The sequence below is a fragment of the Anser cygnoides genome, chromosome 22 (assembly GCF_040182565.1).
Source record: "Anser cygnoides isolate HZ-2024a breed goose chromosome 22, Taihu_goose_T2T_genome, whole genome shotgun sequence".
Taxonomy (NCBI): Eukaryota; Metazoa; Chordata; class Aves; order Anseriformes; family Anatidae; genus Anser; species Anser cygnoides.
Window position 1 is genome coordinate 6,786,378 of NC_089894.1, and position 13,061 is coordinate 6,799,438.

The following is a 13,061-nucleotide window of genomic DNA, read 5'->3' on the forward strand; positions in this document are numbered from 1 at the left end:
CTGAGCATCCCCAGCACGGGAGGAGGAGGAAGGCTCCCCGGTGACAAAGGGGACGTGTCCTGCTTGGCTTCAGCACCCCACATCTGCTGGGAGCCTCAGCCTCCCCTTCCAGCGTGCCCCCATGCCCTAAAGCCTGGAAATTTGGGGAGGAGGAGGTGCCACTCCAACCTCAGCCGTGACCTTAGCCCCGGCAGATAACTCTGCTGAGGATTTCCTTAGCCCAGAACGACAGAAGCAACCCGCGGACAAATGATCCCGACTCATAAATTTATCAGACCGAAGCAACTCTCGATCCTCAACCAGCTCAAGAAAAACCCCTCCGAGCTCTCTCCCTTCCCATGACCAGCAGAAGCCGAGTGTGCGGGGCCCGATAGCGCCTTATCTCGGCCCCAGCCCCCTGCGCTCCACCTCACCCCGGCCCCCGAGCCCTAATCGGCACGGCCAGGCGGCGGCGGTGACCTCAGAGCCGGAGCTGGGGAACCGCCGCATCCCACGACCCAGCCCCATCCAGCGGGGTCCCTGCCTCGTCCCAGCCCCAGGATGCCAAATCTGCCCCACGAGGCTTTTGGCAGCGTTGGTGGCCAAGCTCAGGGCGCTCGGCTGCTCCCCTCTTGGCACGCGGCCCCCATGCCTCGTCCCAGGGCCGTGCCCCCTGCTTCGGCTCCCTCTGCCCTGCCCTGGTGGATCGCGCGCTTTCCAGTCGTTTTATTCTCGGTTACGTGGAATTGTTTGATTCCTTTCTGCCAAAAAGCACGGAGGGAGCAGGGCTCTGCCTCGTGCCCGCTCCCTCTCCGAACCAGCTCCCCTAACCGCAGCCCTACATCGATCAGAGCAGGACTAACCCCGGGATGGTGCCCCCAGGAGCATGGGTAGGTTTTGTTTTATTTTCAAACCATCGATGCCAAAGCCCCGTGAGAAGGGCTCAGGTCCCCCTGCGCCGGTGCGGACCCCGACGCCCTGCCCAGGCAGCTCGCAGCTGCGACAGGAGAGGCCGAGGGGAAGCTGCCCGAGCCGATTCAGCCCCGCAGGGAAATGAACACAAACCTCCCCTGCCCTTTGCCTCGTTCCGGGAGCGCGCACGGGGAGCACGGGGAGGAGCTGCTTTAGGTACGGGGAAGTCGTGGTTGGAGGCTACCCCGCTCCCTGCCTCCTTGCAGGTTAATTAATCTCCTTCCTATCTAGCCAGCACCCCGGGGCTCCCAAACCAGGGGTTTCGAGCATCCCCGGGCAGCGTGAAGCAGACGGGCTCTGATGTCCCAATTCCGTGATTACGGCACTCCACGCCATAAAGATAAGGAGGCCGGTTTGGGAGGACAATAAAAATGGCTTTGTTTTTACCTGCGAGCAGGTGCTTACATCACCACGAGCTTCAGCTCGCCCCTGGAGCGGGATTTGTGTGCACCTCACCGCCGCTGCAGCCAGAAAAGCCGCACGGAAAACCAGCAGCGGCCCGTCCCCGGAGGGCGGGCTGAGGGGAAGCGCACTCTTCCTCCTCACCTCGCTGAGCCAGCGAGGAGGAAGCTGAAAACGAGGCGCGGATCTCTGCCAGGAGGGCCTTGGAAAGCAAAAGGCTTTAGTTTTAAGCTTATCTAACGTCACATCAGCCATTTCCTAAGAAGGGAGCAAATTTAATTAAGAACGCAGACCGGCTCAAGGACGGCGAGGTTACGTCCAGCACAGGCAGCTCGGAACACAATGCGAGAGGTCAGCACCGCGTACGGGCAGAGGGAGAAATACAAACAGCCCGGGCTTGTCTGCTGTAGACTCATTATCCCGGGTCAAACGCGGATGCAATTAAATGCACAGAACGGCCAGCACAGAAACATCCTGTGGGGGGACAAATCCTGCAGGGGCAGAGCAGCAGTGAGCAGGGAATGAGAGAGAGAGAGGTAAAGTCAGCGGGAGCGGCATGAAAAGCAAAAAGGCAGACCCCAGGCACTGAACCAAGCCCCAGGGAGGTGCTGGCAGCGCACAGCCCCTGCGCAGAGACTTTCCTGGGTGCATTCTGAGCTGCAAACACTCGGGGAGGGCCCCGGTGCAACCAGCGAGCGCTGGTTTCCTACGCTCTGTAGCACAGAGGGACAGGACTCGGAGGAACTTTTGCCACCAGCCTCCCAGCGCAGCTCCAGGAGCGACGCGTCTGCAAGCAGACGGGTACAGACCAACACAGAATGAATGGCAATGGGCTCTCACTACAAAAAAAAAGAGGTTTTAAAATTCCCCCAGTCCCACAAACCCAGCCTGGGCTCTGGCATCTCGTCTGCACTGCCAATTACCACCGCCAACAACGGGTGCCAACAGCACGGCAGCTGGACCGGAGCCGAGGAGCCCTGCGAGGGGCAGGCAGGGAAGGACGAGCTGCTCAGCGCCAGCTGGAGCGTGCCAGAGGAGCTCTGCGAGATCCTAAAAACGACCTCAGGGGGTTGGATTAAAGGTCGCTACAGCGCAGCGCCCCGCATCCGCCTGCGGTGAGCGCCGAGGCGAAGAGCGAGCAAGCGGAGCTCGATCCTTCCCCAGCGGAGCTCCCTGGTCAGTGATTAAGGATTTACCGGGTCAAAGACTGCACCTGGGTCAGCTCCCAACGAGCTGTGCACTTCATTATCAGCACCGAGAATCTAGAACTCCATTACAACCTCCACCAGCCTCTCATTGTAGAGCTTACCCCGCCACCTCTGCAACAAACCCGTTAGATTTTCGGCGGATCGCACGTGGAAACGAAGGCAAGCGTGGCCCCGAGGACAGGCAGGAGGAGCCCCCGTGGCCGGTAGCACGTGGAAAAGCCCCCGCACTGCCTGCTTCCACGGCAGGCGGGGCGGCTTTGCAGCCCCCCCCCCAGCCCAGCACGCTCTGTTTGTACAGCACAGCAAGGAGATGCAGCTGAAGGGCAGGGATTCGGTGGGCCCTTGTGTTTTGTTTCGGATGGAAAAATAAAGATAGACCAAAACAGCCAGGCGGCTCTATAAATACACGTCATTTTAATTACTTCAGATTAGCTCCTTGGCACCCGCCCCACCACGCAGCCTGCTTTGCAGCGAGCACGTGGTTCTTCCAGCGAGGTCTTTTACACCGCAGCAGCAGCAGCGCGTCCCGTCCGCCTGCCTTCAGCCCGAGCAGCGGGGACTGCCGAGCCCAGGCACGTGGCTGGAAGGTGGGAAAGGAGCTGCCCTCAGAGGCCAAGGCTGACCAGCCACGGAAGAGCCCATCCCCTGCTCTCCCAGGAGCAGGGAGCAGCCACGGGAGCAGTTCCCTTGTTTCACTTCTGGGTGGTCCCTCTCAGAACCGCTGAGAGCAGCTTTAGCCTCTCAAACACAACAGGGAGGAAAGAAAGACGGAGGGATCTCTGAATATTTCTAAAAAGTCACGTCTTTGGAAGGCTTCACAGATTCTCCTCGCCCCAAGAAATCCCGAGTATGCAGCTGCTTGCAGACACGGCTTGAAACCAGGCCAGGAGACGAAACCTTCGCAGTAGAAACGCTTCAGCAGCCGTAGAGGAGCGGCAGGGAGAGGGCTCCCGTCAGAAGAACTTAACGCCTCGGCCATCGTCCAGCGTGATGATTTCAGCCTTGTGCTCTTGCTGCAGGGTTTGCAGGGCACGAAGCAGCATGGCCTCATCCAGGCCGTGGAACTCTAGGGGAAGGACAGCCAGCCCCGTCAGCAAGAAGAAGAAAAAACACACGAGGAAACAAAGAGGCTCACGACATCTACAGGGCGGTGACAGCAAAGACGGAGGGCCCTGCAGGGCACCTCTCAGACTCCAGCACCGCACCACTACAGCAAACCCACAAGGCCCCGCCGATCGAATCATCACCGCGCTGCTGCATCAGCCACAAAGCCTGAAGGTCAGCAGACAGGAGGCAGTGAGCAAGAGCTGTCTCTAAGGCAGCGAAGAAGCCAGGCGTGAAAATTAAATGGCCTGCACCTCACACCAGGCAAAGAGCTGGGCGCTGGGAAGGCTGGGCAGCATGAATCCCGAACGGTGAGAACAGGCAGGCGTTAACGCGACGCGTTAAAAAGCCTTCAGAGCTGCTTTTCCCAGTGGTGATCAGCGTGAGCTTGCATATGGAACTTTAAAACACTCCATCTATGATCTGGCAATCATCTGTTTGTGTTTTCAAATGAAGCGTGCCCTGAAAAGCTGCTACAGGACGTGGCATTACCTTCATCTGCAGTATCATCTCCGCTGACCAGCTCATACAGCGTGAATACGGAGTTGGTCAAGCCGTTCTTCGACACCTGGAAACATAAAAGCAGTTGGCAGATCTCGCCTGCGGGATTCAACGCCCTCAGCACGATCCCTCGCACACCCCAGCACAAACGAAATGCAACGTGGGCAGCACCCAACGAGCAAAGCCACCCTCAGAACGCGCTGGGGCATCGGAAAGGCAAGAAATGACACCCGAGGGTGCTAACACAGCTCAGTGCAACAAAGCAAAATGGAAGTAGAAGTAGGGAGAAAGCACGAGGAAGGAGTCACAGCAGTCTTTTACACAAGGCCCTGCGGACAGGGAAGGCCCGCTCGGCGTGCTGGGGCGGCCTGCACCTCCTCACCCACTGGTAGATGAGCTTTCCCCACTCCTCGGGTCTCCTCCACATGATGAGGAAGCTGGTTTTGTTCTTGTCCAACCACTCCAGGTTCCCTGCAATCAACAGGAGAAAGGCGTCGAGGCAGAGCACGGGGCTGGGACAGCAACCACGGCATCACGCCTACAGGTGGCTGGAGGTGCTGCCTCCCCCCTCCGTGCTCCAGCTCCGACCCACTCCCCCAAGGGGCCTCCGGGAACACAGAGCTTGGATTTCCCCCGAGACCCCTCCTCGTGCAGCTGGGGACCCGAGGGGCTGCAGAAGGGGTGAGCTGGCCCCGGGGGCTGGCATGGGGAGAGCCCCGGGGCTTGGACGGTGCCCGCCCGGTGGGGCAGAGCCCTCACGGTACGGGAGACCCCACCCCGACGGGCAGACAGACGGACGGATGGACACCCACCGTTTTTGCGGAGCTCCTCCAGCACCACCTGGATGGACTCCAGCGGCAGCTTCCCTGGGAGGGGGGTTAAGGAGGCGCTGACCGAGCTCGGGGGGGGGGGAGACGGGTGGGATTTGGGGGTGAGGGTAACTGGGATGTGGGGGGGTGTAACTGGGATGGGGGGATGTAACTGGAACAGGATGGGATGGAGGGTACCTGGGATGGGGGGGGGTTGGGATAACTGGGACAGGATGGGATGGAAGGTAACTGGGACTGGGGGGGGGGGGGTAACTGGAATGGAGGGTGTAAATGGGACAGGACGGGATGGAGGGGGGTTGGGGTAACTGGGATGGGGGAGGACAGGACGGAGGGTAACTGGGATGGGGGGTGTAACTGGGACACGACAGGATGGATGGTAACCAGGATGGGGTAACTGGGATGGGGGAGGTTGGCAACTGGGATTGGGGGGGTGGGGTAACTGAGACATGATGGGACGGAGGGTAACTGGGGGGGGGGGTTTGGGGTAGAGGCGACCGGGGCGGGAGGGGGCAGGGGGTAACCAGTAAGGGGGGGTCAGTGGGGGGGGGGGGGGGGTTAAGGTAACCGGGGCGGGGGGAGGACAGCGGGTAACCGGTACGGGGAAGGGGGGGGGGGGTAACCGGGGCCGGGGGGGGGGGGGGGGGTAAGGGGGGCCGGGGGTAACGGGGGCCGTGCCCAAGGATACGCTGCAGGCGGCGGTTGGCGAACAGCGGGCTGTCCTGGGCCTCCCGCACCGTCATGGCGGGCAGCCGGTGCCGCCGGCTGTAGGCGAGGGCCAGCGCGCACCAGGCCGCCAGCTGCTTCTGCCGCGTCTCGCCGTTGGGCTGCAGCCTGCGGGGGCTCCGCTCAGACACCGGCACCGGGCCGCGGCCCTCCCCCCGCACCCGGTTCCGGTCCCGATCCCCTCCCCCCCGCCCGGCCCCGCGGGTCCCGGTCCCTCCCCCCTCCCTCGGTCCCGGTGCCGGTGCCGGTCGCGACGCTCACGTGAAGAAGGGCGGGAAGCTGTACTGCCACGGCCACGCGAAGCTCATCGCCGCCGCCACCGGAACCGCCGCCGCCGCCGGCTTCCGGCCCGCCCCGGAAGCCCCGCCCCTCCGGGACCCGCCCCCGCCGCTCTCCGCTTCCCCAGACCCCGCCCCTCCCTAGCCCCGCCCACCCCTCCATAGCCCCGCCCACTCCTCTAAGCCACACCCACCTCTCCTGGCCCCGCCCACCCCTCCATAGCCCCGCCCACTCCTCTAAGCCACACCCACCCTCCTGGCACCGCCCACAACTCGAAGCCCCGCCCACCCCTCCCTAGCTCCGCCCACTCCTCTAAGCCACGCCCACCCTCCTGGCCCCGCCCACCACTCGACGCCCCGCCCACCCCCGTGAAGCCCCGCCCCTCACCAGCGAAGCCCCGCCCCATCCATTCACACCAACCCCGCCCTTAGCCCCGCCCACTCCCCTTAAGCCCCGCCCCCTCGGCACCGAGCCGCGCCCCGCCGGTGCCCGGTGGTTGCGGGAGCGCTGCCCGGGGGCACGGCGCTGCCCGGGGGGGGGGCTCCGTGCCCGGCCCCGTGCCCGGCCCTTCCCCGGGGGCCCCCCCCGGTGCGGCGGAGCCCGGAGCGGGGCTGTGGCCGTGAGCCGGTGGCGGGACGGGCGCGGAAGAAGCATCCCGGGGCTCGGGGCAAGCAGCCTTTACTAGCCCGCCGCAGGCTGGCGGGTGGTCAGGGCGGCACCGGGAGGGTGGGCGACGCCACCGCACCCCGGCGGAGGGCCGGACCCCTCGGGGCGGCACCCACCCGCACCCGCTCCCCGGTACGCGAGCAACCGGGCACCGAGCACGGCGGCGGGGGCGCTGCCGGTTCCCCCCGGCCGGTTTTCGGCGGTGGCGGGGGGCGCCTAGGGCTGCGCCTTGCCGTCCTTGCTGCGCCAGATGACGACGGTGACGAGGAAGGGGATGAGGCAGATGGGGGCGATGATCATGGCCAGCAGCACGTCCTCGGGGGGGTCGAAGACCTGGTTGCCCGCCGAGCAGTTCTGGAAGTAGCGGTAGTGGCTCTGGAAGATGAACTGCTCGGCCAGCGCGTTGGGGTAGCCGTACTTGAGTTCGTCGGCGCAGTCCTCCAGGCACGACTGCAGCCAGCTGTAGGGCCTGCGGGAGACAGCCGGGGGGGGGACGGCTGGTAGAGCACGGGGGGACGGGGACGCGCGGTGGGGGGCTCGGGGTCCCCCCGCCCACGTTTCGGCCCCGTCCGTACCTGCTGATGACCTTCCACTCGCACAGCTGCGGCGCCGTCACGTTCCTCATCAGGTGGACGAAGAACTCCCAGCACCTCTCCGCCATGGAGCTGTACATCTCCTCTGCGCGGGGAGAGGCGCTGAGCACCGGCACCGCACCGGGGACCGTGCCCGGGACGGCACCGGGCACCGTGCCCATCACCCGCCGTGGATTTGGGGACGGGCGGAGGGGAAGGGGACGGTCCCCCCGGGGGTGCCGCCGGCGCTCACCCACCTGTGGAGTTGTATATGGCCGTCGGGGGGCTCGTCCTCGCCTCCTGGCCGAAGCCCTCCGCCTTGACGTCCGTGTGGCACAGCCCGCGCCCCAGCAGCGCTGCGCAGGGGACGGAGGGGACGTGGTCAGGAGGGGACGGGAGGGGACGGGAAGGGACAGGAGCCGCGGGTCCCATGGGGCGGCTGGAGCTGGTACTGGGGAGCGAGGAGGTGAGGGGAGGATGCCACCGGCCTGGCTGCGGGTGACGGTGGAGGGGACGGGGGCTACCAGCCTGTGGCGTGCGGTGGCCCCGGCGGGGCCGAGCCGTGTCCCGTCGCAGGGAGCCCGGCAGCCCAGGCAGGGCTGCGGCAGGAAGGAAGAGGAAGCGCTGACCGCAGCATGGCGCGGCCGGGCAGCACAACCCCCCTCCACGCTCCGTCTCGCCCCGCAGGGCCTGCCACCGGCGTGGGGCGCGTCCCCCTGGCCGCCCGCCCGGCCCGATGGAGCCCTCAGGAAATCGCCGCCCTCCATCTTGTCCCCTGGGCAGCGAGGCCGCGTTTCGTGGCGAATCGCCCCCGTGGCTTCTTCGTTGGGGCCGGGGGCTGGCTGGAGGGGAGCTCCGGGGCTGGCACGGTGGCTACGGCGAGGGTAGCCCACCCTGTCCCCGTCCCGCTGTCCCTCCTTGCTGGGGGACCCCCCAGCCGCTCTCCCGGCTCCCTCACGAAACCACGGGGGTGAGCGCGGCAGGGCGTTGCGACAACCCCCACGGCGCACACGGGAGCACCCCACGAAGGAGGCGAGCGCACGAGGGCCCCTTCACGCCGCTCTCCCGCTTTCCGTCACGGCCGGGACCCCGCCAGCCTCCCCCCCACGGGGGGCCGTGCCCCCGAAGGGGCCACCCCCCGGCACCCAAAGCCACCACCCCATTGCGAGGCAGGAGGCGGCCGCCCCAGCCCCGCGTCCTGCTCGCCACGGGGTTGTGGGGCCGAAGCGCCCCAGGACGCGGCCCCCGCACACCGGGACGGCGGCCACGTGTGGGGCTGGCACGAGGCACGGAGCTCCCCTTCCCCCCGGCCACGGCCACCCCGCCGTGCACTTACCCCAGAGCAGGAGGAGCCCCCGGGAGAGGCGGCCGGAGCCCGTCCGCGCGCACGGTGCCATCCTGCGAAAGCCTGCGGGCTACCGACCGGGACGAGTATTTCAATGGAAATAACAGGAAGCGACTCCTTTCCTCTGACAGGGGCAGTTTGACTACAGGAGACGTGTGAAAAATGAGATTGCTCAGCGCTGCTTTAAAGCAGCTCTCCCGGCGGGACCCCCCACCCCCCCCCAACCCTCCGCCGCCACCGGCAGCCCCCCGCGGGCATCGCCCCGCGCCCGCCAGCCCCACGCTCACCCCGGGCGGCCCGGCGGAGGAGAGGCTCCGCTCCCCGTGCAGCCCGTCCAGTTTTACGAGGCCGCTATTTTGTTTACTTGTGTATTTCTCTTTAATCCTGTCTGGGCTGGGTTGTGAAATCCCTCGTCTCCTGCGTGGAGGGCAGGCAGCCCGAAAGCGGGGGGAGTGGACCGGGGAAGAGAAACGTCCTCGTCGTCCCCGGACGGGCGCTGCCGCTCGGCTTCTGGGGGGGGGGGGGGTTCGTGGCCCCGATACCGTGCTCGCAACCCCCCCTGTGGGGCACCTGCCCCACGCCGGGACGGGCCCCGGGTGGGAGCCGAAGGGGCGGCGGCGGTGCCACGACGTGCACGAGGCCCGGGCGGGCGGGGAGGTGGGGAAAGGGCAGAGAAACTTGGCTGGCGATGGCAGCCCTCGGCCCCAGCCCTGCTGCCGGGCTCTGCCAAAAACCCCTGGCTGCCGGGGGCAAGCTCCCACCCTCAGGGCTCGTTTTCCCCCCCCCCCCCCGCAGAGCACTGCAGACCCCAGCCCCACGACATCCCCACCCGAGGACCCGGCTGAGGCCGCGCGAGCTCGTTCCACCGCTGGCCGGCGGCCGAGCTCCGACCCAAATCTTCCCCTTTAAAAACCCTCCCGCGGGACCCGCGGAGCAGCAGGATCGCGGCAAGGCGACGCATCGCGGCTCGCGGGGACCCTCCCTGCTTTGGACAGGTCCCATCGCCCCGCTTCGCGCCCTCCCTCGCCAATGCACTGGCGGCCAAGCCCGACCAGCCCCGGGCTGCGCGGCCGCCGCTGGCCCCGGGACGCGGCGAAGCCCTTTCCGCGGGCGGGCGGGCGGCCGCATCTGGAAGCCATAAAGCCGCGGCGCTGCCGGGGTCGCAGCCCCCGCTCCCGCTCCTTTGTTGTCGGAGCCGCTGGAGCCTCCAGCCGACGGCGGCAGGAGCTCGTGCCAGGGAGACACCCAGTGATCTCAGCCCGGCCCCTCCCTGGGCGCCCTGAGGGGACGGGCAGGGACGGGATGGGGGCAGCCAGCCAGCACCCGCCAAGGCGTCCCCCCCCCGCCCCGGCCTGGCACTGCGGTGCTCCCCGCTGGTACCCACCCTGGGGTGCTGGGGAAGGGGCTCAGCCCACAGGGAGGGGGCTCAGCCCACGGGGAAGGGGCTCAGCCCGTTTGGAGAGCTCTCAGCCCATGGAGAAGGGGCTCAGCCCATGGGGAGGGGGCTCAGCCCATGGGGAAGGGGCTCAGCACACGGGGAGGGGGCTCAGCCCACGGGGAGGGGGCTCAGCCCGTGGGGAGGGGGCTCAGCCCACGGGGAAGGGGCTCAGCCTGTGGGGAAGGGGCTCAGCCCGTGGGGAGGGGGCTCAGCCCGTGGGGAAGGGGCTCAGCCCACGGGGAAGGGGCTCAGCCTGTGGGGAAGGGGCTCAGCCCACGGGGAAGGGGCTCAGCCCATGGGGAGGGGGTTCAGCCCATGGAGAAGGGGCTCAGCCCGTGGGGAGGGGGCTCAGCCCATGGGGAAGGGGCTCAGCCCGTTTGGAGAGCTCTCAGCCCATGGGGAAGGGGCTCAGCCCACGGGGAGGGGGCTCAGCCCGTGGGGAGGGGGCTCAGCCCATGGGGAGGGGGCTCAGCCCATGGGCAGGGGGCTCAGCCCACGGGGAAGGGGCTCAGCCCAGCGAGGTTGCGATCCCAGGACCCTTCTCCCCATTTTCCCCCACCCTAGGGCGGGGGGCAGGCGGTCGGACCCCCAGTGCCGGCCTCGCCCCATGGCACAGGACCCCCAGACCCCCCCACCCCGCTCACCCTTCGCCCCCTCCGTTGAACCCCCAGGGCTTGCTCTCAGCCCAGCGTGGCCACTGGGACACTCGGGGCTGTGCCGCTGCCCGCCGGGCTCCGAGCCCCCCTCCAGGCTCTGCGGACGGTGAAGGCGGCTGCGAGGGGGACGAGGCAGCCCAGCGCCACCGCCGCAGCAGCAGCCAGCCCGGGGGGCAGCCCCCCGCTCCCAGGGGGCTCCATCCTGCTGCAGTTGCTGAAATATTCGGCGTGGACCTGCAGGAAGAAGGCATCGAGGGCGGTGCTGGGCCAGGGGCAGGAAAAGAGCTGGGCCAGCAGCTCGGTGCAGGCGGAGAGCTCGCTGTAGGCGCTGCGGAGAGGGGAGAGACGCGGTGAGGGCAGCCGGGCGGCGCAGGACCCCGAGTACACGGGGGGGGGTCAGCCCCACGCGGGCGCTGCTCGGAGCGAGCCCCCGGCACCGCAGCAGGACCCACCTCCCGATCTGCTCCCAGCGGCAGCGGCTGCCCTCGGGGGCGGCCATGAGGGCGGCGTGGAAGGGGGCCCAGCAGTACAGGGCCACCCAGTCCTGGTAGGAGTCCTGGCAGCGGGCCGGCCCCCCCAGCACCTCCAGCGGTCCTGAGGAGAGGGGTCGCTTACCCACGGGGCACCAAGCGGCCCCTGCGACGCTGACGGCTCCCGAGGGGGCAGCTCTACTCACCGTCCTCGTCCAGATACAGGTAGTCACCTGGAAGGACAGACGGAGCCCTCAGCACCGGGAGGACCCTTGGGACCGTGCCCAGGGCCCCGTCCCCCTGCGTCAGCTCTGCCACGGCCACAGCGGTGCTGGGACGACGGCATCGCAGCCTTACCTTCGTCCTCGGGGGCTCCGTACAGCGGGTCCCCGCGCCCTGCAGCGAGGAGAAACGGGGTGCGAGGGCTGCACAGCTGGGGGCGGCCGGAGCCTTGGGTGGTCCCGGCGCACCGGGGCCCCCTCCTCCTGCCCCAAGCAAGCAGGGGGCTCCTGGCTCTGCCTCGGCTTTGCCGGGGGAGAGCAGTTTCCGAGCAAATGCTGGCCCCGGCAGGCGGGGGCTGTGCGTGGCAAACCCGCGGCATCGTCCGTGGGGAGATTGCCAGAAGGGGCTGGGGAGATGCCACCCAGCACGGCCTGATCGGGACGGGGGGCGGAAAGAGGCCAAGCTCCCCATGGGGAGGCGCCCACCCTGCCGCCCTGCCGTCCCCCAGTCCCTTCCCTGCTCCCCCAGCACCCCCTTACCCTGCCGGAGCACTGCAAGGAGCAGGCAGCAGAGGAGCCGTGCCCGAGCCCGGAGGAGCATCCTCCTACCCACCGGGACGGCTGCAGCGGGGCCGGGGCTGCCGCCGGGGGTATATCCCCGTCCCGGGGCCCGTCCCAGCCCTTTCCACCCAGTCCCAATGGGTGGGAGGGTCGGGGTGGGGGGGGACAGCGAGCTCCCTGCGTTGGCCTGAGTCAGCAGCGACGCTCCAAAGGCATCAGATATAGGGGGGGCAGGCGGGATGGGGGCTGCGGGCAGGATGCGGGCACCCACTGCCCCCGGGGACCCGCTGCGAGGAGAGGAGACGGGGGGGGGTGACCTTGTTGGTGTTGGTAAATATGGAAAGGGCGAGCGCCAGGAGGACGGAGCCAGGCTCTTCGCGGTGACATCCCATGATAGGGCAAGGGGCAGCGGGTGCAAGCGGGAACAGAGGAGGTTCTGCTTAAAGAGGAGATGAAACTTTTTTTATGGGGAGGGTGGCAGGGCCCTGGGACAGGCTGCTCGGGGGGTTGTGGGGTCTCCATCTCTGGAGACACCCAAAACCCGCCTGTGGGTCCTGACCCGGGAGCTCCTGCTCCGGCAGGATGAGCTCTCCAGGTCCCTTCCGATCCCCGACATTCTGGGGTCCTGCACCCCGCTTCCTGCCACGCTCAGGGGCCGGGCAGCGGGGAAGGAAGGGGCTGGGGAAGGACGAGCAGCCCCGTCCCCACCGCCCGGTGCTCAGGCCCCGCTGCAGCCCTGGCTGCCGGCACGGCGCCGCCGCCCGCCCCACGCAGCCGCTTCCTTCCCGGCGCCGCCGCCTCCGCCCTTCCCCGGGGCGAGGCGCGCAGGATGCGTCCCGCGGCCTCCCAACGCGCCCGTTTCCAAGCGCGTGGAGCCCCGAAGGCCGAGCGTTGGCCCCGCCGCACCGGGGCCGTGCCCTCAGGGGCAGCCCGGCCCCCCCCGTCCCGACACCGGCAGCCGCTCCCGGTGCCCGCCGCCGCCGGCCGGGGCCTGCTCGGGCCCCACACGGGGCTGGGCCCGGCCGTGGCCGCTCCTCATCGCCCTCCTGTGAGGGGAACGGCGCCGGGACGGGGCAAGGCCCCACGGCACCCCCGGGGCCTCGGGGGACCCCCGGGACCCTCCTGGGGGCTGCT

General features: G+C 68.0%; 3 protein-coding genes across 6 annotated transcripts; all 3 read right to left on the reverse strand.

Moving 5' to 3' along the window:
• Window positions 1–2,953: 2,953 nt before the first annotated feature.
• VPS25 (vacuolar protein sorting 25 homolog) lies at window positions 2,954–6,132 on the reverse strand. Its single transcript, XM_066981829.1, has 6 exons — window positions 5,981–6,132; window positions 5,682–5,827; window positions 4,979–5,032; window positions 4,549–4,637; window positions 4,158–4,233; window positions 2,954–3,627 (listed from the first exon to the last, which is right to left on the reverse strand). The coding sequence occupies exons 1-6, from the start codon at window positions 6,025–6,027 to the stop codon at window positions 3,515–3,517; spliced, it is 525 nt and encodes a 174-aa protein (XP_066837930.1). The 5' UTR covers window positions 6,028–6,132; the 3' UTR covers window positions 2,954–3,514.
• A 528-nt stretch (window positions 6,133–6,660) lies between these two features.
• Window positions 6,661–9,313, reverse strand: RAMP2 (receptor activity modifying protein 2). 2 transcript variants are annotated; one of them, XM_048051795.2, is made up of 5 exons: window positions 8,946–9,313; window positions 8,573–8,723; window positions 7,494–7,592; window positions 7,240–7,342; window positions 6,661–7,133 (listed from the first exon to the last, which is right to left on the reverse strand). In XM_048051795.2, exons 2-5 carry the CDS (start codon window positions 8,631–8,633, stop codon window positions 6,881–6,883), a joined length of 516 nt encoding a protein of 171 aa, XP_047907752.1. In that variant the 5' UTR covers window positions 8,634–8,723; window positions 8,946–9,313; the 3' UTR covers window positions 6,661–6,880. The 2 variants fall into 2 exon arrangements, with proteins under 2 accessions (XP_047907752.1, XP_047907751.1); XM_048051794.2 differs by having other exon boundaries at window positions 8,869–9,312.
• A 1,187-nt stretch (window positions 9,314–10,500) lies between these two features.
• LOC125180630 (receptor activity-modifying protein 1-like) lies at window positions 10,501–11,982 on the reverse strand. Of its 3 annotated transcripts, XM_048051876.2 has the most exons (5): window positions 11,907–11,982; window positions 11,503–11,541; window positions 11,352–11,378; window positions 11,128–11,269; window positions 10,528–11,003 (listed from the first exon to the last, which is right to left on the reverse strand). In XM_048051876.2, the coding sequence occupies exons 1-5, from the start codon at window positions 11,965–11,967 to the stop codon at window positions 10,700–10,702; spliced, it is 573 nt and encodes a 190-aa protein (XP_047907833.2). In that variant the 5' UTR covers window positions 11,968–11,982; the 3' UTR covers window positions 10,528–10,699. The 3 variants fall into 3 exon arrangements, with proteins under 3 accessions (XP_066837837.1, XP_066837838.1, XP_047907833.2); XM_066981737.1 differs by lacking the exon at window positions 11,907–11,982 and having other exon boundaries at window positions 10,519–11,003; window positions 11,503–11,774; XM_066981736.1 differs by lacking the exon at window positions 11,907–11,982 and having other exon boundaries at window positions 10,501–11,003; window positions 11,352–11,853.
• Window positions 11,983–13,061: the final 1,079 nt, after the last annotated feature.